Here is a 25,075-nt window from a genome sequence, read left to right as displayed (position 1 = left end):
ATATCTCGGAAACTATTCACCACACGCTAATGCATCAAACTGTGGAAAGAAGCGGTCGTGGGAGGTAAACCATCACGCGACCGGCAGTGGCGACTTGTCGACCGAATAAAGTACTCGCGTGCATAGTGTATTTTGTGATCAAAAAGTAAGATAATCGTAAACCAGAATATTTCTTCTGCACTCGACAAACGTTATCGGTTTTCAATCAGGATAGTGTTAACTCACATAAATTTAGTACATTTTCGATATGTATAAAATTTTGGATGTAATTCTAACCATTGTTTCATAATCTCATTTTTAATTTTTGGGTAGGGGTTTGTATTTTATTGTACTGTATTAAACCAGGGACCCATAAACGATATTCGTCCCGCCGTAGCCCTCAGTGGTTCACAACCTCATAACAGGCCACAGCAGTCCACCCCACGCCAACGCCGCCCCACACCGAACCCAGGGTTATTATGCCGTTCGGTTTCCAGTGGACCCCCCTGGGAACGTCTCATACAGGACGAGTGTAGCCCCAACCGTTTGCGTGGTAGAGTAATTATGGTGTACGCATACGCTGGAGACAGTGCTTGTGCAGCAATCGCCGACATAGTGTAACTGAGGCGGAATCAGGGGAACCACCCCGCATTCGCCGAGGTAGGTGGAAAACCGCCTTAAAACCACCCACACTCTGGCCGGCACACCGGACTTCGACACTAATACGCCGGGCGGATTCGCGCCGGGGACCGGCACGCCTTCCTGCTCGGGAAGCAGCGCTTTAGACCGCGCTGCTAGCCGGGCGGGCTTGGGTTAGTTGAGCAATAGTTGCTGAACCAAACCCTTTGACTTAGAACGAAAGTAATGTGGCATCCTGGATAATTGCGTCAACATTCAAGTCTGATTTTGAATGGAAAAACTGAGTCTAATCCAAAAGTTAGTCTTAAGATATGTTAATGTTTTGTCCATTCTATTTTTATTTATTATTAAAAGAAAATTACTTTTAGTTTTACTGTTACGTCATTAAAAAACTATAAATGATTCTAAAATGTAGACTTTCACGGCCGGAAATATCATGTCCATTATAACTATCTGGGCTGTTATGCCGTGGTCGGTTGATGAATTCTATGTCGATTCCCAAAGTTTCGTCTCCGACTGCGGGAGGCATCTCCAAGGGGGCCCGTAGCTCAATGGAAGGTCCAACACACCCACTGTCTCGCTACTGGCGCAGTCGGAGACGAAACGCTGGGAATCGACACAGAATTCATCAACCGACCACAGCATAATAGCCCGGATAATTATAATGGACACAATAAGTTGATTGTCAAACAGAAATTTTATTTCATGTCTAGCTGACATTGAACCAGTGGTTTGCCCCATACCCTTGCTCAACTTACCTCACGTATGGGGTACGTTGAGCGTACTTGACTGTTGGAATTTAAACAGCTCTAGCTCTTAAATGCGACTTGTTGGAAATAAATTACTATGGACACTTTTGCAAAGGGTTAAATTACTTAACGATCAGTATGCGTAACAAGCCATTAAGAATTATAGTTGAGGAGCTATAACCAATCAAGTGAAAAATTACTTAACTATATTTAGCTCCGCCCTAACCTCCAGTCCTGACGGACGTTTTTTACTAGTGACGACAATAGCGGAACACTCACTGAAAACGCTGTTTACATTCAAAGAGATACGACTTGGAAACAGAGAAGATTTTATAGAGTCATTCCATTGTAAAAGACTTCCAGGATACAAGCTAGCTGCGTGTTATGTAAACAAGTCGGATAATTACCATTACGTCAAGTGACTTTCACAGTGATAAGGAGGAGGAGGAGGAGGAAGAGGAAGGAAGGTTGGGAGATACGGATGAGGCTCAGGAGGTCGGTGGCGAAGATCGGAAGGTAGAGGAAGAGGGACATGGGGAGGTGGATGTGACTTAAGAAAGATAACTGCTAACCAGTTGAAGAAGATGTTGAGCGCGCGGCGCCGCATGTTGGGGTATCGCATGAGGTCGAGCAGCGAGGGCTGCCTGGCGTCCTTGGGCGGCTTCTCGGCGGGCAGCATGCGCTCCAGCAGGGCGTCCGGGGGAGCGACGCCGTTGACCGCCGCGACGCGCCGCAGCATCTGCTTTGCCTCCTCCGGCCGGCCCTGCGTCAGCAGCCAGCGCACAGACTCCGGCACGAACCTGCGGCAGCCGGCGGCCCGCACGTCTTACCTTCCGTCCGCAAGGATTCACAAACAGAACAACTCAGCGAAACTTCCTGGCAGATTAAAACTGTGTGCCGGACCGAGATTCGAACTCGGGACCTTTGCCTTTCGCGAGCAAGTGCTCTTCCAACTGAACTACCCAAGCAATATATATATATATATATATATATATATATATATATATATATATATATATATATATATATATATATATTTTTGTCATCAGTCTACTGACTGGTTTGATGCGGCCCGCCACAAATTCCTTTCCTGTGCTAACCCCTTCATCTCAGAGTAGCACTTGCAACCTACGTCCTCAATTATTTGCTTGACGTATTCCGATCTCTGTCTTCCTCTACAGTTTTTGCCCTCTACAGCTCCCACTAGTACCATGGAAGTCATTCCCTCATGTCTTAGCAGATGTCCTATCATCCTGTCCCTTCTCCATATCAGTGTTTTCCATATATTCCTTTCCTCTCCGATTCTGCGTAGAACCTCCTCATTCGTTACCTTATCAGTCCACCTAATTTTCAACATTCGTCTATAGCACCAGATCTCAAATGCTTCGATTCTCTTCTGTTCCGGTTTTCCCACAGTCCATGTTTCACTAACATACAATGCTGTACTCCAGACGTACATCCTCAGAAATTTCTTCCTCAAATTAAGGCCGGTATTTGATATTAGTAGACTTCTCTTGGCCAGAAATGCTTTCTTTGCCATAGCGAGTCTGCTTTTGATGTCCTCCTTGCTCCGTACGTCATTGATTATTTTACTGCCTAGGTAGCAGAATTCCTTAACTTCACTGACTTCGTGACCATCAATCATGTTGTTAAGTTTCTCGCTGTTCTCATTTCTACTACTTCTCATTACCTTCGTCTTTCTCCGACTTACTCTCAAACCATACTGTGTACTCATTAGACTGTTCATTCCGTTCAGCAGATCATTTAATTCTTCTTCACTTTCACTCAGGATAGCAATGTCATCAGCGAATCGTATCATTGATATCCTTTCACCTTGTATTTTAATTCCACTCCTGAACCTTTCTTTTATTTCCATCAATGCTTCCTCGATGTTCAGATTGAAGAGTAGGGGCGAAAGGCTACAGCCTTGTCTTACACCCTTCTTAATACGAGCACTTCGTTCTTGATCGACCACTCTTATTATTCCCTGTTGGTTGTTGTACATATTGTATATGACCCGTCTCTCCCTATAGCTTACCCCTACTTTTTTCAGAATCTCGAACAGCTTGCACCATTTTATATTGTCGAACGCTTTTTCCAGGTCGACAAATCCTATGAAAGTGTCTTGATTTTTCTTTAGCCTTGCTTCCATTATTAGCCGTAACGTCAGAATTGCCTCTCTCGTCCCTTTACTTTTCCTAAAGCCAAACTGATCGTCACCTAGAGCATTCTCAATTTTCTTTTCCATTCTTCTGTATATTATTCTTGTAAGCAGCGTCGATGCATGAGCTGTTAAGCTGATTGTGCGATAATTCTCGCACTTGTCAGCTCTTGCCTTCTTCGGAATTGTGTGGATGATGCTTTTCCGAAAGTCATATGGTATATCGCCAGACTCATATATTCTACACAACAACGTGAATAGTCGTTTTGTTGCCACTTCCCCCAATGATTTTAGAAATTCTGATGGAATGTTATCTATCCCTTCTGCCTTATTTGACCGTAAGTCCTCCAAAGCTCTTTTAAATTCCGATTCTAATACTGGATCCCCTATCTCTTCTAAATCGACTCCTGTTTCTTCTTCTATCACATCAGACAAATCTTCACCCTCACCCTCATAGAGGCTTTCAATGTATTCTTTCCACCTATCTGCTCTCTCCTCTGCATTTAACAGTGGAATTCCCGTTGCACTCTTAATCTTACCACCGTTGCTTTTAATGTCACCAAAGGTTGTTTTGACTTTCCTGTATGCTGAGTCTGTTCTTCCGACAATCATATCTTTTTCGATGTCTTCACATTTTTCCTGCAGCCATTTCGTCTTAGCTTCCCTGCACTTCCTATTTATTTCATTCCTCAGCGACTTGTATTTCTGTATCCCTGATTTTCCCGGAACATGTTTGTACTTCCTCCTTTCATCAATCAACTGAAGTATTTCTTCTGTTATCCATGGTTTCTTCGCAGCTACCTTCTTTGGACCTATGTTTTCCTTCCCAACTTCTATGATGGCCCTTTTTAGAGATGTCCATTCCTCTTCAACTGTACTGCCTACTGCGCTATTCCTTATTGCTGTATCTGTAGCGTTAGCGAACTTCAAACGTATCTCGTCATTCCTTAGCACTTCCGTGTCCCACTTCATTGCGTATTGATTCTTCCTGACTAATGTCTTGAACTTCAGCCTACTCTTCATCACTACTATATTGTGATCTGAGTCTATATCTGCTCCTGGGTACGCCTTACAATCCAGTATCTGATTTTGGAATCTCTGTCTGACCATGATGTAATCTAATTGAAATCTTCCCGTATCTCCCGGCCTTTTCCAAGTATACCTCCTCCTCTTGTGATTCTTGAACAGGGTATTCGCTATTACTAACTGAAACTTGTTACAGAACTCAATTAGTCTTTCTCCTCTTTCATTCCTTGACCCAAGCCCATATTCTCCTGTAACCTTTTATTCTACTCCTTTCCCTACAACTGCATTCCAGTCGCCCATGACTATTAAATTTTCGTCCCCCTTTACATACTGCATTACCCTTTCAATATCAAAAAAATGGTTCAAATGGCTCTGAGCACTATGCGACTTAACTGCTGAGGTCATCAGTCGCCTAGAACTTAGAACTAATTAAACCTAACTAACCTAAGGACATCACACACATCCATGCCCGAGGCAGGATTCGAACCTGCGACCGTAGCGGTCACGCGGTTCCAAACTGAAGCGCCTGGAACCGCACGGCCACACCGGCTGGCAGCCGGTTGGCCTGTAAAATAAAAAGACTGTGTAGAAGGATCAACCACCGAACTTGAACGGATGTCTTGCGACGTCCGCAACGACCAAACAAAACGATCAACAACAAAAAAAGTGGTTAGCGTTCAAGTCTCGTAATCGCTGGATCGAGTCCCGCTCCTCAGTTTCTTTTTTTTCTATTTCTAACACTGTCATTTTCTTTACTATTTATATTACAATTGATGTAATGGGAAAAATACGTGTAATCGGATGAACTTTTATTAAATTTACAATGTTACTTGGCAGTCTACAAATTTTTATTATCAGAAATAATATAATATTCAAACTACCGACTAGTCAACTACCAAACATATAAACTGATACTGAAAATGTATGCGTGTCCGTGTCTTCAAAATTGTTCGTATTTAATCGAAAGAGAACGAGAAATTGCTTCTCGTGAAGACGCTATTAAAACACACTCGATACTGCATGACCAATGATCAGCGGCAGTATTTAAGGAAATGCTGCGTTATGCATGGATTGCTTCCGAATTATCGGCTGAAAGAAAGGTTTTTAAAAATGTTAACGAGGTTTGTTTTTCCATGGAAAACCTCAAAAGACCTTGCGTGTGCGGAAACATAGCATTTATTCAATGCAGCTGGTGCCGTTTAACTTTGTTTTTCATGTTTTTACGAAAAATACCATCCCGCAACTTATACTCGTAATGTCGAAAGCGACGATTAATTTTACATCTTTCGAAAGCCGTCTGTGCCGGTCAAAACTTGGAGGTAACAAGTCGTTTCGGGCTCCCTCCAGGTATAAGGGATTTCTCAAATGACGGACAAGCATACATTTTCATAATCACTTCATGCGTTTGGCCGTTTAATAGTCGGTAGTTATGAATATTATATTATTTATGATAATAAAAATTAGTAGACTGCCAAATAACACCGTAAATTTAATAAAAGTTCATCCGATTACACGTATTTTCCCCATTGCATCAATTGTAATATAAATAGTAAAGAAAATGACTGTGTTAGAAACAGAAAAAAAAGCTGACGGGCGGGACTCGATCCAGCGACCCAGCGATTACGGGGCTTGAATGCCAACCACTTTTTTTTCTTCACAAAAACAGTAACAAAAATGGCTACAATGAAATGACATAAATAAGGTAACAGATAATTGCAGTCATAAATTACAGCATTCAAAGAATGAGTCTTTAGCAGTAGCACAATTTAGCACCTTCACTGTCACTGGCAGTTCAGGGTAAAAACAGCCACGCACAGGTATATATTTGATGACCCAAATTATCTTGCGATTTCCTCAATAACGCTTGAGCAGTACGCGCTACTGCTTACACATTTTGTTGTCCTTATGGAGTAATACGAGTGTACGAAGTTTACGGTAAATCCGCGTTCCAAACGTCGTGGCCTCCCCTTGTTAGTGTCGTACTGTCTGCGCGAATCAACAGCTAGTAGTTAAACCGTAGATTACGCAATTCAAGAAAGTCACGGCTATGATTTGCATCCATTACCGTAAAATCTTACACCTTTGACAGTGAACACATGTTTAATTGTGTAGATTTGCTTTCAAGAACGTTATCGTTGAAAATTCAAATTCTGAACTAACAGTGACGGCCATCTGCTAAACTGAGAATGAAAATAGCAATAATTATCGATTTCGACCTGTTCAAGTTTCGCCCGCTATTTTAAGAATATTCCGTATCTTTCGAAGGACGAATTTCAGAAAGAACATCCTCTAGTTGGGTAAATCCGGTAGATACGTCAGTAGAACAGCAACACTATTTAATACGGTAAATATGCCAAAAAGCAAATAATACTATATAACGAGTCAAAAACATTTCATCCTTATAGTCAATAAAATTCTTTCGGGTTTGAGGCCGCATTGTCATCTGTAAAATTCCGACGCTTGCACAAAACACTGTTAAGTGGGTTTCTCTATTTGCGGCCAGTATCGCCGCTAGATTGTTTCCCCATTCTTCTCTGCTCGGTTTATATACTTCCCTTGTCGCGTTATGCACCAGAAACGCCAGAAGGTGGTGTTCAGTCTTGCGAAGGACTGTGGTTATATTATCTATATGTTATTGTGACGAGAAATAGCTCATTGTGGACAACCGTTCACCAATTATAAGCAATGTCATACTTCACCGCAGATTTACCACAGCTGATTGTATACTGTTTTGCAACTTACGAGGCAATTTGTCGTGACACACACAGTCCATTTCCGACCACTGACCACTGCCTCAAAAGATCTATCACGACTACATGTTGGTTAGTTTGACACCCTACTTATTACAATCTCACGAGATAGCGCTTGTTGCAAAAACATACTAACAGTTGGCAATAAAAACAACCGCTATAGCGTAGCAATGTAGGATGAGCAGTTCTGAATGACATTTGCAGTGAGAGATAAATTAGACCATTCACTGTGTGAGATGATACCCATTCAAATTGTTGACAGGTAAAAATAATTGCTGAAATGAGGTACAGTCTGCAGTTACATAGCTTATTTGGCAAGTGCATGTGGACGTGAGAAAAGAAAAAGAAAAGGCAGCTGCACTTCTGAGTTCCACAAAAATGAACAAAATTTCGGTACATTTAAACTGTGGCAGTAATGCTAATTTTAATATCTTGCGAGCAACGGTCTCTGCTGAGAAATCTCCTGACAGTAGTAACTAATGAACCTTTCCCTGTTTCACGTTCTACACATATGTACATCCGCATAACCAATGACGTGACACGGGCTTGCAATTGCTCGAATGATAAGTTTATGAAACTTCGCTAATCCTCGATAGACACTGACAAAAAGGATCTGTTGTAAATAATTCGCTTTCGGCTGTAAAATCCTAAACGACATTTGCAATCGAATCTGGACTGCAGGATGACCTATGAAACGCAGTACATTTAAAACGTAAAGCGAATAACAAATTGTAGCTTTACTTCAATTAAACACGATGGTGAAACGTAAACGTAGGCTTACGCGGCCGTTGTCACAGTAATTAAAATTCTTCTGGGTTTGAACCCGCGTTGTCACCTGTAAAATTCTAACGTTTCGGTGACTACCGCAAGGCGCCTTCCTCGGGGTGTATTGCTACTGGCTGCAGTACACCACGAGGAAGCCGCCTGTTATGGCCTGGCGCCCGGGAACGGAAACTGCAAAGCTGGTCAGCTACTCGCGTGCTGCTGCCGTGAGCATCTGTGGAAACCAGTTGAAGGACGGTAAAAACATGAGCAGGTGACAAGGTACTGGGCGTTCACGTCTCATCAGAAACGTGGAGGTCACAGGCTTGCCCGCTCTGAGGAGTAGGATAGGCGTCGATCCGTGGCAGATCTGTCATCAGAGTACATGTTTCAGAACACACCGTTCAGCGCGCGTTGTTGAACATGGAGCTTTGCAACAGACGACCCCTACGAGTTCACATAGTGTGGTCTTACTTGTTTTGGCTCATCGGCATTAATATTTAACGTACAGTGTAGTAATGATGTAGTGCCCAGAAATCCAAACGAATATACAGACGGCAATTTTAGAGCATGCTTCATTTATGCAACCGAAAATATTTTACTGACGTCAACAGAAGATTGCGAGAGACTGGGTAACGACACAGATATAAACGGGGTGCTAAACAGCATAGGACAAGCTGATGTTGGCCGTGTGTGACAGTCTCTATCAATCTACCGGTGATGTGTGCACTTAGAGCGAGACCCCAAAGAGAGTGATGAAGGCGCTACAATTACACCACCATTATAAATAACATGTGAAAGCACTGTGACTAAGTAATTTTGGGCCTACAGTTCAGATCTGTCAATGAATGAACAGCCGCTGTGCTAGAGACTCTAAATATATCAGCAGACGAAACCTCTTTCTCCGTGACAGTGTTTTCGAACTTTCATTGACGCTGACGAAAATTCATTCGTCACACTCGTCTCCAGTCAGTAGCATTGGTTATAACTTTTTTTCAGATTGAGTTATGTAATTTTATATCATGGGATCTATCGCCTGCTGTCCCGTTTTACTTATTCGTGTTACCCGGTATTCAGTCCGCGATGGTGCAACTGTTGACTAACATACCTCCTTTTATTCTCAACGTCATGTGATTTTCACACTTTCAGTTCACCAAACTACATCGATGTTGATTTCAGAGCACCTCGACGACAAGTCTAATCGTTGAACTGGAAGTGGAGGTGGAGGTCCTATCCCAGAATCAGTGCAATCACCGTATTTCAGTTCAAATGTCTCTGAGCACTATGCTTCATTGAACGTTCTGCCAGGCACTTTATTTTGAATAGCAGAGTAATCAAAAAATGGTTCAAATGGATCTAAGGACTATGGCACTTAACTTCTGAGGTCATCAGTCCCCTAGAACTTAGAAATACTTAAACCTAACTAACCTAAGGACACCACACACATCCATGCCCGAGGCAGGATTCGAACCTGCGACCGTAGCGGTCGCGCAGTTCCAGACTGAAGCGCCTAGAACCGTTCGGCCACACCGGCCGGCCGTATTTCAGTCCTCTGGGTTTTTCCATACTGTAACTTCATGACGGTGTTTGAAATCCTAGTCGAAACTAACGAGGGGAAATGGTTTTGCCTAACAGTCGCCAGGGGTACTTGACAATATATGGCAAAATTTTATGTGCCATTGTAATACCTATATTCGGGTTGCTGTGCTTCACTGTGATCAACTTTTTGACATGCGAGTTCTTGCCGTAACTTCTAATGGATTATGCGAAGATAAAAAGAGACAGAAAAAACACACATTTACTCCAAAATCTTGTCTCACAATACCCATTATAGGGTCCCCTACGACTTGCGCTATGTAACTTTGCTCCTTATTTCATTATCTGGAAGCGCTGTCGATATAAACCTGCCAGAGAGCAGATATGCTGCGAGTGGGAGGGGGGGGGGGTGCAGTGGTCTCTCGCCAGCTCTGTCAAATAACGATGAACGCAGCAAAGAAATTTTGTTTTCTCTCACGAACTCAGATTCGTCTGTTGGTACTTGTACTGAGGATCACTCTTTGCTAGAAACTACACAACGCAACAGAATTAAAGGATCACTTTTCTAACCCCGTAACTGCTCCGAATTGCGACGCATAAGTCTGAAATTTGGCTCACATGTGCCTACAACCTTCCTGTGTAATGGTACAAAAGCGTAGTGCCCTCCGACGCCACCCTTTGGCCTCGACGACGACTGAAACAACAAGGTGTTGGCACGTGCGAAAAGAAGGTCAAACCTAAGAAGTTCATGTGACGTCTAAGCGGGCTAATGACGACACACTGGCCCCCATTTCCGCCACAATTTTGTCCAACGTCACCTTGGAGGGGACAGACGATGGGTAGGATGTCACAGGCCCTCTTACCCAAATTTCAGCCTTTCTTCTGATTCCTCTAAGATGGAGGTCAGAACCGTGACGCCCAGCATTGAAATCGCGCGGTTTTCGTAAGAGTGGTCGAGGAAAACATTCCAGATAGATCGTCGCTCAGAATTAGCACGAAATGGTCTCAGCGGATGGCACAAATGGCGTCAATGAAACCACCCCTCTCTCTGGGGTGATGATTGCCACATAACTCGCTGTCAAAAAAATGAAGTTCCTAGTGAGATCCTTAACAGGACGACGTTCATGACAAACTTTGGCACAGCTGATAATCTCGGACGTTTCAACCCTTCTCTAGGGTCATTGGGAGGCTGCATCCCAATTAAACGTGATCGTATCCCCTTTGGAAAACAATGCAACTGCAATTTTTGCTCTCTTACGCAGGTTGGGACCACTGGGGACCGCTCAAAATCATTCGACGGAATGTGAACGTGATCTGGGGCAGCAACGGGTGCTTTTGCTTTCCCAGCCCTCCTGTTTTGCGCCCTGCTATGGCATGATCATGGAAGGGTGCGAGACTGGCTCAAGCAAAGGTTCCCTCCAACACCCCTAGTAGTGCAAAACTTTCTGTGACCCGCCGTCCCCCCACCTTTACTGAAAATTTTAAATATGAACGTGTATAAAGCCAACGCGTAAAGTAGTCCGAGGCGCTTTCACGCATGCAACTGGAATCAAAGGGGTTTCAAGTAGTTGCTGCCTGCTGGCGCCCAGGTTTACTTCACATGTTCGCTCAGTAAAGGCATATTCTTAAAATTCTCAGTGAACGAGGGCTGCTGCCACCGAGTCTACTGCGCAATTGGAGGCTCTTAGAGGGACACTTTGCCGTTGTGTTCACGCACGAGTCTACGCCGCACCCTCTTGTGGCTACGCCACAGGAGAGCGCAAAGCATCCTTTGATGCTTCGAATGGCGTTCGAAGTGCGTCGGATGATTTCGAAAGATCCCTAGTGCTTCCAACCTATACACAAGGGGTAACACTTCAAAGGGGTGATATCATGTCCATTCGGGATGCAGGTCCAAAATGTCCCTAGAGAAGGTTTGAAATGTCCGAACCTGTCAGCAGAGTCGAAGGTTGTCAAGAACGTATTCCTGTTCCCCCTTGCACTGCGAACTGTCGTCTTAGACCGCAAAATGTGTGGTAATCATCGCCCTGGTGGAACTACGAGGGGATGCTCTTTATACCGCCCCATGAGGCCTTTTCGTGTCTGTTCTGAGCGGTGGTGTGTCTAGAATGCTTTTCTCGGCCACTCCTAAGAAAACTGCGCGATTTCAACGCTGGGGGTCGCAGTTCTGACCTCAATCGCACAGGCGTCAAAATAAAAGGGTGAGATGTTGGCAGGATGGGATGTGACGGCTGCCACCGTCTGACACATCCACGGTGGAGTTGGGCAGAGTAGTGATGAAAATTGCTACCACATTGGTGAGACATTAAGCCACCCTAAACGTCACCAACTTCTGAACTGTGGCCTATTTTTCGCATGCGTCGACACCTTGGTGTTTGCAGCGTCGTCGAGCCCGAGGATGACGTCACAATGGGAGGCAGTTGCAGGTTTCGGAAAAATGTAATCCTATGATCCCGTTGACAGGTGTATGTAAGCCAACATTAGGTTGTCGAGTGAATTCAGTGCTCGATCCTGACATTTATTGCGCCCTGTCTTCATGCAATAAAATGAGACTGTGAACTAACATAAAGCGTTATCTGTAAGTATCTCCAGGGTTCCAGAAAACGGCTGCCCAAAAACTACAAGACATACAGAAAAATGCTACATACTGTGGATAGAGCATCTACGCAATTATCGATTTGTAATGTCTACCATAGCGTTGTTTCACTAGGGAGCAGGCGTCTCATTACATTTAGACACGTCATCCGCTCCATGCTGTTACGTTAAGTTAGCTCACGTCTGCAGATAGTCAAGTCAAATAACAGATTTCCATGCCCGCTGCTGCCACGCTATCCCAGACAATTCGTGTCAGCGACTTCAATGAGTTTTACTCGCATATTGACATTTGCCGCGTCACAGTATGCATAGTGAGTACTTGTGAGTTAAGCACTTTGAGCACAGCTCTATCCACTGATGTGTGTACTTTCTTTACAACAAAGCTTTCACTTAGTCTTCTTCTGAAACTTTTTTAAAACATCATGCATACAAGAACCCACATTCAGGCATCATATTTCGGCGCCCTTAAGGAGACCATTCAAAGACAGAAATGCCTGCTTCACTTCGCTATTTACTGTAACTAAAGTGCGCGTCATTTATTATGGCGGCCGAGTTTAGGGTCATCCTGCGCATCTGACGTCACAAAACACAGTAGCCAATGAACAGAGAACGATGTTGCCAGAGCTCGACTGCAGTGCAGAGCACGGACAAGTGTGTTCAGTTTTAGAAACTTTCAGTCATAGATAAAATAATTGAACGAAAGCAGTGTCTTGATAGCAGACTTTCTTTTATAGAAAGTTTGGAAAAAGCATTATTTATACCAATTGGTTTATATTCTATTAATTAATTAAACCAAACAAGCAATAAGCCTCCTAATTCATGCGATAGCAAGGAAAGGTATTTGTACCATTCTCACTAACCGCTTTTTCGCAATAAAGAACAGCTTTAATTGTTTATTTCCTATTGCACTTCGACGAAACGTGAGTAATTCATAGTCATACCAACAGTGTTTGTCGGTATTTTGCGTGATATTTTAAAGTCCTCAGGGAGGTATATTGATTGACAAGCTGCGATAGCGTAATGGTGAAACTGTATGACTTCCAAGTGGAAGGTTCTGAGTTCAAACCTTGTTTGGTGCTTAATATTTTCGTTATTGAAAAACAATATCAAAGTGTATTACTTCATGAATTGTATTCGTTTGAATGTAATTTTTTGAAATTTCTAGTGGCAACTAAAATCGTCCATATGGAAAGTATAGGCTATGGACTTTTACCTCTGCAAACTCTTCAAAATTTCGTGCAATGGTTTCCTACATCTAATGCTGCACAATAACTGCGTTGAACTTCGTAACAAAACTAAGTCATTTATGGGGGGAAGGTACCAGTCAAGAAGATGTGTGAAAATAAAATTTTTGGGCGAAATAGTTTTTGTGAAATCTAATGATAAAGTGTGTCAAAACAGTCGAAACACCAGTCGCGGAATGCGGAGAGCACGTCTCTGTAGCAGCGAAAGGGTTAATGCGGCCGTGGTGCCTTTATTTCATAAACTGAGCGCTCCCCCCTAAACGTAAGTTTGCGAACTATATACTATGGCGCTGCTTGTCTTGGCGCGTGCAACTGGCAACGCAGCAATCTCTCGCGTCTGGGCGGGCATGCGCGAACCGCCAAGATAAAAGAATTGAACTCTAGCCGAGTACTGGTATTGCCTGGGTACGTGTGTGTCCCAATCTTCCATTAGTCGTCGTCGTCGTCGTCCTCCTCCTCCTCCTCCTCCTCCTCCTCCTCCTCCTCCTATTTGCCTATCTACTCCTCCCCCTCTCTAAATCCTTCTCCTCCTCCCCCTTCTGTCTGTCTGCGTCATCTTCCCCCCTCCCCCCCTTTTTCTCTCCACGTTATCACACCCATCCCGGTAGGAGGCTGGTGGTTCTTATCCTCACAGGATTCCTTTCCATATCGTAACTAATGTGTGTTCGAAATTTGATTTAAATCGTTCCAGGGGCTTAGGATGAGCTTTTTACCTGTGGCCTTGTCCGCATACAACTATGTCAAATATATTTCACGCACATTTAAAATATTTAGTACGTAATTGTACACGCATCTCACCAGCATCTCTAGCGAATTTCGCCCTGCAATTTTCTTTTTATGCAGCTCAAGATTTTTGTCATATCTCCAGAACTATGTGTGGTACAATGATATATTTTTGTGGGTACATCCAATAGTATATATGTCTACCGTCTGAAGTATATTGCGAATAGATTTGGTAGTAAGGAAGTAACAAAATTTAAACGTAATGCACGGTTCAAATGGCTCTGAGCACTATCGGACTTAACATCTGAGGTCATCAGTTCCCTGGACTTAGAACTACTTAAACCTAACTAACCTAAGGACATCACATACATCCATGCCCGAGGCAGGATTCGAACCTGCGACCGTAGCAGCAGCGCGGTTCCGGACTGAAGTGCCTAGAACCGCTCGGTCACAGCGGCCGGCAGTAATTCATGATGCGACAGTTTCACTGCATTAACGGAGAATATGTAATAACCGATAAAGATTTTTTCCTTTCATCATTTTGTGCGGGTTGTCTTCGAGAGAAAGTTTCGTACAGGTTTGAAGTTATGTGTAATGTTTGTTGCAAGTCAAATACTGGACGAATAACGTATGGGCACTCGCGCGTCGTTGGTTACGCTACTTTCTCACCCGCAGCCCTTTGATAGATAAGTTGTTCTTAGCCGTATAGAAATTCTTACCAGATGGTACGTGATGTGTACCAAGTTTGGCTGAGTTGGTCCAATGCTTTAGGAGGAGATGTGGAACATATATGTACATGAATTTTTATGACATTTGTGTACTGTATGTGGGTTTATGTACACTGTGTTGTACTCAAAGTAACTTCGATGTCCGTATTTTTTTTTTTTTCTTTTTGAAGAGTACAGTGCTTTAGAAGGCCTGGTCCAATCGCCAGTAGGATGCCGTTGCCTTCCTCCGATCTTTGAAGTGACTTACCCACCCAGATACATAAGGGACTAGCGTGGTCTCCAACAACGGTGGAACATTATAGAACGTTGGCAGAGATGGAAGATCTGAAAGGTGACAAAATTCCTAGAACTGACCGAGGATCGAACCCGTGACATTTGGATGTATAGTCTGGCACTTTACCACTGAGCCACCGAGTCTGACAAGCGACGAATCCTCATTGTCGTCCCCCGGTGCACCCCCTACGTTGGGATAAACGCAGGCATGAGGGTGCTCACCACCAGTAGGAGAGGAAGAGGATGCCGGGCGCGGTGAGCGCCACCTGGAGCAGCCGCCAGTCGCGGATGCAGTAGGCGATCGCGGCGGTCAGCATGTAGCCCAGCGTGAAGAAGGTCTGGCAGCCCACGCCCGCCAGCGTCCGCTTGCTCGGCCCCACCATCTCCATCGCTGCAACACCAACCGATGCCGGCGCTCCCTTTAGACCAGGCAACCGACTGCAGGATCGAGATAGTCGCGGCGTGGGCTGGCGAAGACGTGGCCTCTCGCTCAGTAGCTGCAGGACGGCTCTCCTCCACAAGTTGGCAACGCCGCATGTCAACGCCGAACTCAATGTCGATCAGAAACCTCGCTGTTTTGAGTCCATCCCTCAGGTCAGCGATAGAAAGAGTCTGCTCTGCACAACGGCTTCCCTGTTTCCATGGCGAGTCCAGGTGGCGGCACACTTTGGTCCAGTATCTTCCAGAAGACTTTTCAGTACATCCAATTAGCTGTTGATACAAGAAATTATAAAATTTCCACGGCTGTAGAAGAATCCCAATCTCGAACAGCATTGCCTGCATTAATCCAATTTTCATCCAAGACTGATAAGGCTGGGCTGAATCATATTTGCTCATTCAGAACTGTTGCACCATCACTAGTTTTGAAACTAGTGGATTCGCCTTTTATTCCAGGTCAGATTTACAGATAGTAAGGAAAGAGATTGGGTTCAATGTCTTCTTAAAACGAGGTGCTAGATCAGTTGGAAAATGAAGGTCAATATTTAACGTTCATTCGAGGAAAAGGCCGTTGGACACGAGGGAGGCGAAGGCTACCAGCCGAGACAAAAAACGAACCATCCCGACACTGGCCACAGTCGATTTAGGGAAGTAATTGAAACCTTAAATCTGAATGACTCTATGCGAGTTTTGAACCGCATTCCCACTCGTCTGTTTCGCTCGCTAATTCAGTTGGAGGCATCAAGAAGCAAGTGAGAGGAATGGAAGAACGACTGACAGTTACCATAGTGGCCTGTTTGAGGGACGTACCCTGACATTCTCTTGTTGTAGCTTTCGGAGAACCTGTATAATCAGGGTGGCCTGACTGGGATTTGAAAACTGCTTCTCTTAATCAGCAGTAGGATCTCTTAATTACTGAGATTATTCTCATCATGTTAACGTAAGCTTCAAGAAGTTTCTGTCTATAAAAGTAACCAGTTTCTGAGTAGTACATGCACTCGCACTGTAAAGGTCATCTGTTAGTTCAGAGCCCGTGGTAGGTTACCGAAATGGGATAAGGAATACTTTTTCGCACAAACTTTATGACAAGCATTTGTAACGTTTGCACATTCTATTAAATGTACAATTGTCATATGAAGATAACTCATTGGTCAGAGATCTGTCAAAACGTCTGGGTACATCTACGCACCTTCCATACATTTTTCGTACCAAAACCTGGTAAACAGCGTTAGTTATAGTGTCGTGAGAGTTTTGTCTTTCCGCTACTAAGCCAATAGGCTTCGTCTATTTGATGACTGCCGGCATCAAATTCCCTGATTGTCTAAGAGATTTAGCATACCTGTAATTTGTGATTCTTGAGTTTCTCCCGGCGTATTTGATAATCAAAATGTCCACGGGTGTACTGCCGGTCTACAGTGTCCAACGGGCACAATATTTCGGCGATCATACATGTCGCAATCATCAGGTGAACTGACGGACTGAGCTCCTGTGAACGTGCAGGTACGGTGATCCGTACGCTATGGCTGCTCAGTTCCCCCTGAGCAGCCATAGCGTACGGATCACCGTACCTGCACGTTCACAGGAGCTCAGTCCGTCAGTTCACCTGATGATTGCGACATGTATGATCGCCGAAATATTGTGCCCGTTGGACACTGTAGACCGGCAGTACACCCGTGGATATTTTGAATACCGGTAATTTGTTCTAGACGTAACGATTTCTGTAATTTGTTTCATTCTACTGATGAAAAAAATCAGTACGTACACACACACACACACACACACACACACACACACACACACACACACACACACACACACCTTGAAGTCGTAATGCTTAGAAGATTCATCGGCAGGAACCAAAGTAAAATTAGGCAAAATAACTGCGAACAACGTACACTGCAACCGTTATTTTGTCCACAGAAGGGACTGATAGCATTGTCGTAAGGTACTTGATGAGTCATTTGCATTTACTGCTGTAACATTAGCATTGGTCTGAAGCGCTAAGATCTCCTCAGTCGTTAAAACCATATTGAACCTCTTTTTTTTGTTTTTTGTTCCTCGCGAGTAAAAGCTCAGGGAGAAACACACAAAACATTGTTTCAAAATTATCCCAGAAATAAAATTGAAGCATGATGTGTACAAGTCGAATGAGAAGACGAATCAAAATTTGTAACAAGGCTGGATATCGAACCCAGGTCTTCTGCTCACCAGGCAGATGCCATAACCACTACGTCAACGGGCCGCAGTGCCTTTCCACAAATGCACAGACCACCTTAACGTAACTCCCTCCTCAGTGCAAATTCCATTCACGCCTCAGCCCACTTTGGTATTCCCCTAAACTCGAACAAGATTGCAGAAGCTCTCCAACTGTATTAGAGTAGAACCTCAACATCGGCCAAACAGTGGGACCCCGACTGAAGCCCAGGCAGAGGTGCTTTGATCAAATGAAACGAACAATGCCTTTCGGTTTTAGGGAGAACACTAAAGTGGGCTGATGCCTGAATGGAAATTTGAATTGAGGAGGGAGGCACGCTAGAATAGTCCGTGCAGTTGTTCAAATCCACTGTGACAGGGTAGCGTCGTGTGTAGGGCATCGGTCTAGTAGAGCACGGGACCCTGGGGGTCGAATCCAGCCTTGGTACAAATTTTCGTTCGTCGCTTCAGTCTGCATTTAAACATCATTGATGCTTGAAACTAGAAAGGTCTCTGGGATCGTATAGTTCCATCTGAAAAAATATAAGAACTTCCAATCCCCAGTTTCTGATTGTCGATTTTGGGAGGTTTTCCTTGATTATCAGGCAAATGTGGGGACTAATGACCCCCTCTCAAGCATTCCATCCTCTACCCCCACTCATTGACGGTTTATGACTGGAAAGAACCAAATGCTCTGTAACATCTCTAATTTCATATTTTTGTAGTATGGATTGTTTGCGAAACTGCATTAGGGAAGACACTCTACAGGAGGAACTTATCTTTAATCTACTAATTTTAATGTTTAGGACAATGCTGGAATTAGATAAGAGAAACTGTATCAATTCTGGTGTTAGTAAGATAAGCCACTACTAGGTACTAACCGAGCACGTATGCGACGAGGAAGACGCCGGATGACGTCATACCGATGATGAGCCGCATGAAGGCGAACGAGTAGTACTCTGGCGCACCGGCCACCATGAAGCCGGCGGTCACCTGTAGCACCAGCGACACGAGGAACACCTTGCGACGGCCGTACCTGCAAATATAGTTTCGTCTCACTGCTGCGTCACCAGGAGCGTGACTCTGCAAAGTCTTCAGTTACGTTCTACATTTTCCGAAGTGTTACACGCACGAATATGACTGACGCATGAATAGAACCATAAACTGCCCACCAGATTGCGTTACCGTGCAGCGCCTTGACAATGTGGCACCAAACCAAGAAAAGAAGTTTTGAGTGTTGGATTCTACGAGATGTTTACCTGTTACAACAGTGCAGTGTGCATTCAAAATGAACTGCGGAAAAGAATGACCATGTAAAAACACCATTGTGCATTGGTATCGACAATATAGGGACACTGATTGTCTGTAAACAGTAAAGTAGTGCCCGACCACGTGTGCCAGAAGCCATGTGGAGAGCGCGAGGATAAGTTTCGTACATGCCCAAAAAAAATCAACGGTCCGCGCAAGCTACGAACTTGGAATACCCAAGCAAACTGCGCACATTATTTTGCGACGGTGCCCATAATTTTGCATCACAAGACAGCAAGCACTTGAGGATGAACATTTCGCCTGCAGGTTGACATTCAGCGACGAAGCAGCCTCCCATTTGCCTGGAAAAGGTAATCACCACAATATAAATGTGTAGGATATTGAATATCCTCATGGAAAAAAAGGTTCAAATGGCTCTAAGCGCTATGTGACTTAACATGTGAGGTCATCAGTCGCCTAGATTTAGAGCTACTTTCAACGTAACTAACCTAAGGACATCACACACATCCATGCCCGAGGCAGGATTCGAACCTGCGACCGTAGCAGGCGCGCGATTCCGGCCTGAAGCGCCTAGAACCGCTCGGGAAAGTGTGGCGCATGAATGAGATTCGGGAAAGACGCTGTATGGGCCGTTTTTCTTCTGCAAAGAGACTGTGATGGGTACCTCTCACAACATATTGCTGTTGTGGTTGTTTTCAAACTGACTGCTTAAATCGAGAATTTCGTCGCCAATCAAGGCGGGGCGCCCCCTCACGAGCATCCGTGATCGTCGCTTCATAAACGACGACCTTCCGCATTTTTAGTATGGGCATAGTGGTGAAGATGACGTGGCTCTGTTTGCTTAGCATCCCACGTCGCCTGACCTAACGCGTTGTGCCTTTTTTCCTTTAGGGTTCCATTAAGGGCCGTATTTACGTACCACCACTGCCAACAACAGTGGAACAGCATAAAGAATGCATCATTGTTGCTGTGCTGACCATTTATAGTACGTTGCTTCATAAGGTATGGAAGGAAGATGACTACCGCCTGGACGTGTGTCGTGTAACCAGAAGGGCACTCTTAGAACATTTGTGGAGTGCTGAATGCAAACTTGGTGAGTTTACGGTTCTACTCGTACAGCAATCAAATTTATACATCTAATTTTTGGGAAAATACAGAGATCTGGAAATTAATAAATCGTTTATAGCATAAATTAAATTCCCTTTTCTTTATGTCTGTGGCCACAAAGTTTTTGTCACTTGTAGTAGTAACAGTAGTGAACATATTTTAGGGATCGGGCAACCGCAGCCACAGTTCCACATGGTGAATGAAATCTTCCGCACTGGCTGATAAAAAACTTTTAGTAAGACTCACAACTGGTTTCTCATCATTGGAGATGCATCTTCATTGGCAAGTTTATTTTTCCAAACAGTCTTGACGCAGCAAAAAGAATGCTTAGAAAGAAGTTCCACCGTTTAATGTCGAGATGAAACCAACAGCACTCTAAAAGCGTTTGTCTATGATTAAACTCACCGGGAACGCGCTGCACCAAGTCGTAGACATCATAGTAGTGTGCACGGCGGCACACATTTGTGATGTCTACGGCGTGGTGTAGCACGAATCCAGTCAGATTAATAATGTAAAAAAAAACTCTTTTAGCGTGCTGTTGGTTTAATCTTGACGATAAACGATGCGACGTGTCTCTATGATTTCCCTTTGCCGCGCGATTACTACTTAAAAAATTAAATCTACTGCCTGAAAATGCATCACCAATGATGCGAAAGCGGTCGTGAGTTATTAATGAAAGTATCGTCTCAGCCAGTGCGGAAGGTTTTATTCACCAATACAACAGTAATCAACAGCGTGAATAACGTGCCAATTACGCTTGCTTGCGATACTCTTTTTCTTAATTCCAAAATTCCTTGTTGACAAGCGAAGCTTTGCATTTGATGTGGCTTGGTCGCGACATCATCGGAGATCATAGTAACGGAAACTATAGACACACAAATTGTCTTTCGATAGCGAACATTTCGATTTAGATCACTCTTACATAGTCCAGTGGTGTTCTATTTACACAATAAATACCTAACAAGATGCTGATGCACGTTAGTCAGGTAAAATCATTGTGTTGTTGTTGTTGTTGTGGTCTTCAGTCCTGAGACTGGTTTGATGCAGCTCTCCGTGCTACTCTATCCTGTGCAAGCTTCTTCATCTCCCAGTACCTACTGCAACCTACATCCTTCTGAATCTGCTTAGTGTATTCATCTCTTGGTCTCCCTCTACGATTTTTACCCTCCACGCTGCCCTCCAATGCTAAATTTGTGATCCCTTGATGCCTCAAAACATGTCCTACCAACCGGTCCTCCTTCTAGTCAAGTTGTGCCAGAAACTTCTCTTCTCCCCAATCCTATTCAATACCTCCTCATTAGTTACGTGATCTACCCACCTTATCTTCAGCATTCTTCTGTAGCACCACATTTCGGAAGCTTCTATTCTCTTCTTGTCCAAACTAGTTATCGTCCATGTTTCACTTCCATACATGGCTACACTCCATACAAATACTTTAAGAAATGACTTCCTGACACTTAAATCTATAGTCGATGTTAACAAATTTCTCTTCTTCAGAAACGCTTTCTTTGCCATTGCCAGTCTACATTTTATATCCTCTCTACTTCGTCCATCATCAGTTATTTTGCTCCCCAAATAGCAAAACTCCTTTACTACTTTAAGTGTCTCATTTCCCAATCTAATTCCCTCAGCGTCACCCGATTTAATTCGACTACATTCCATTATCCTCGTTTTGCTTTTGTTGATGTTCATCTTATATCCTCCTTTCAAGACACTGTTCATTCCGTTCAACTGCTCTTCCAAGTCCTTTGCTGTCTCTGACAGAATTACAATGTCATCGGCGAACCTCAAAGTTTTTACTTCTTCTCCATGAATTTTAATACCTACTCCGAATTTTTCTTTTGTTTCCTTTACTGCTTGCTCAATATACAGATTGAATAACATCGGGGAGAGGCTACAATCCTGTCTCACTCCTTTCCCAACCACTGCTTCCCTTTCATGCCCCTCGACTCTTATAACTGCCATCTGGTTTCTGTACAAATTGTAAATAGCCCTTCGCTCCCTGTATTTTACCCCTGCCACCTTCAGAATTTGAAAGAGAGTATTCCAGTTAAGATTGTCAAAAGCTTTCTCTAAGTCTACAAATGCTAGAAACCTTCTAAGGGTGGTATTGCCTCACGTGTTCCAACATTTCTACGGAATCCAAACTGATCTTCCCTGAGGTCCGCTTCTACCAGTTTTTCCATTCGTCTGTAAAGAATTCGCGTTAGTATTTTGCAGCTGTGACTTATTAAACTGATAGTTCGATAATTTTCACATCTGTCAACACCTGCTTTCTTTGGGATTGGAATTATTATATTCTTCTTTAAGTCTGAGGGTATTTCGCCTGTCTCATACATCTTGCTCACCAGATGGTAGAGTTTTGTCATGACTGGCTCTCCCACGGCCGTCAGTAGTTCCAATGGAATGTTGTCTACTCCCGGGGCCTTGTTTCGACTCAGGTCTTTCAGTGCTCTGTCAAACTCTTCACGCAGTATCGTATCTCCTATTTCGTCTTCATCTACATCCTCTTCCATTTCCATAATATTGTCCTCAAGTACATCGCCCTTGTATAAACCCTCTATATACTCCTTCCACCTTTCTGCCTTCCCTTCTTTGCTTAGAACTGGGTTGCCATCTGAGCTCTTGATATTCCTACAAGTGGTTCTATTATCTCCAAAGGTCTCTTTAATTTTCCTGTAGGCAGTATCTATCTTACCCCTAGTGAGACAAGCCTCTACATCCTTACATTTGTCCTCTAGCCATCGCTGCTTAGCCATTTTGCACTTCTTGTTGATCTCATTTTTGAGATGTTTGTATTCCTTTTTGCCTGCTTCATTTACTGCATTTTTATATTTTCTCCTTTCATCAATTAAATTCAATATTTCTTCTGTTACCCAAGGATTTCTACTAGCCCTCGTCTTTTTACCTACTTGATCGTCTGCTGCCTTCACTACTTCATCCCTCAGAGCTACCCATTCTTCTTCTTCTGTATTTCTTTCCCCCATTCCTGTCAATTGTTCCCTTATGCTCTCCCTGAAACTCTCTACAACCTCTGGTTCTTTCAGTTTATCCAGGTCCCATCTCCTCAAATTCCCACCTTTTTGCAGTTTCTTCAGTTTCAATCTGCGGTTCATAACCAATAGATTGTGGTCAGAATCCACATCTGCCCCTGGAAATGTCTTACAATTTAAAACCTGGTTCCTAAATCTGTCTTACCATTATATAATCTATCTGATACCTTTTAATATCTCCAGGATTCTTCCAGGTATACAACCTTCTTTTATGATTCTTGAACCATGTGTTAACTATGATTAAGTTATGCTCTGTGCAAAATTCTACCAGGCGGCTTCCTCTTTCATTTCTTCCCCCCAATCCATATTCACCTACTATGTTTCCTTCTCTCCCTTTTCCTACTGACGAATTCCAGTCACCCATGACTATTAAATTTTCGTCTCCCTTCACTACCTGAATAATTTCTTTTATCTCGTCATAAATTTCATCAATTTCTTCATCATCTGCAAGCTAGTTGGCATATAAACTTGTACTACTGTAGTAGGCATGGGCTTTGTGTCTATTTTGGCCACAATAATGCGTTCACTATGCTGTTTGTAGTAGCTTACCCGCACTCCTATTTTTGTATTCATTATTAAACCTACTCCCGCATTACCCCTATTTGATTTTGTATTTATAACCCTGTAATCACCTGACCAAAAGTCTTGTTCCTCCTGCCACCGAACTTCACTAATTCCCACTATATCTAACTTTAACCTATCCATTTCCCTTTTTTAAATTTTCTAACCTACCTGCCCGATTAAGGGATCTGACATTCCACGCTCCGATCCGTAGAACGCCAGTTTTCTTTCTCCTGATAACGACGTCCTCTTGAGTAGTCCCCGCCCGGAGATCCGAACGGGGGACTATTTTACCTCAGGAATATTTTACCCAAGAGGACGCCATGATCATTCAATCATACAGTAAAGCTGCATGCCCTAGGGAAAAATTACGGCCGTAGTTTCCCCTTGCTTTCAGCCGCTCGCAGTACTAGCACAGCAAGGCCATTTTGGTTAGTGTCACAAGGCCAGATCAGTCAATCATCCAGACTGTTGCCCCTGCAACTACTGAAAAGGCTGCTGCCCCTCTTCAGGAACCACATGTTCGTCTGACCTCTCAACAGATACCCCTCCGTTGTGGTTGCACCTACGGTACGGCCATCTGTATCGCTGAGGCACGCAATCCTCCCCACCAACAGCAAGGTCCATGGTTCATGGTGGGGGGGGGGGGGGGGGGGGGGAGGTAGAATCACCAATCCAATAATTAAATCAACGTAAAATCATGATGTTGATTTAATTATTGGATTGGTGAATAAGTTCGCAGCGTTTTTTCCGTGAGTTTGAAGGACGCAGATACACGTAGCAGATGCTTCATTCATCAATAATTTATTCTCCTTCACTATTTACAACAGCCTGGCAACGCTGGGGTAACTTTCAGATTCCGTCACAGTAGAAATCACGTGATTTTTGAGGCGAAAAACTCTTCGAACCATGTTTGGAGCGCATTTTTCTCCAGAAAGGAAGTTCCACGAAGGTGGTTCGATAGAGAGCGGAAAACGTGAACATCTCAGGGCTCAAGTTCGGCTAAATAAGGAGGGTGTGATATGACTTCTGAACCCAACTTCTTTAAAGCGCTTCTTATCAGTGTAGCAGAATGTGGACGGTCGTTATCGAGGAGTAGCGTCACTTCATGCAGTCTTACGTCGTTCTTCGATTGCCTCTGCAAGACGTCTCAGTTGTTGACAGTAAAAGTCAGCAGTGATGGTTACATCTCAGGGAAGCAGTTCGTGGTACAACACACAGTCGCTGTTTGACCAGATGCTTAACATTATCTTCTGTGGATGTGCGTAGACCATTGCGCTGCTTTGTTT

At 43.8% G+C, this 25,075-nt stretch overlaps 1 protein-coding gene across 5 annotated transcripts in view; it reads right to left on the bottom strand.

The window, feature by feature from the left end:
• LOC126465638 (organic cation transporter protein-like) overlaps nt 1-25,075 on the bottom strand; it is a 254,040-nt gene that overhangs the window by 33,081 nt on the left and 195,884 nt on the right. For all 5 annotated transcript variants that reach the window (XM_050096322.1, XM_050096324.1, XM_050096323.1 and 2 more), the window contains exons 5-7: nt 18,678-18,832; nt 15,388-15,556; nt 1,940-2,167 (exon numbers count right to left, since the gene is read on the bottom strand). In XM_050096322.1, coding sequence (XP_049952279.1) covers nt 1,940-2,167; nt 15,388-15,556; nt 18,678-18,832 — 552 coding nt within the window. The remainder of the gene's footprint in view (nt 1-1,939; nt 2,168-15,387; nt 15,557-18,677; nt 18,833-25,075) is intronic.

Source organism: Schistocerca serialis, chromosome 1, assembly GCF_023864345.2.
Source record: "Schistocerca serialis cubense isolate TAMUIC-IGC-003099 chromosome 1, iqSchSeri2.2, whole genome shotgun sequence".
In the NCBI taxonomy this organism is placed as follows: domain Eukaryota; kingdom Metazoa; phylum Arthropoda; class Insecta; order Orthoptera; family Acrididae; genus Schistocerca; species Schistocerca serialis.
The sequence above is the reverse complement of the archived record's forward strand: the minus strand, read 5'-3'. Positions and strand labels throughout refer to the sequence as shown.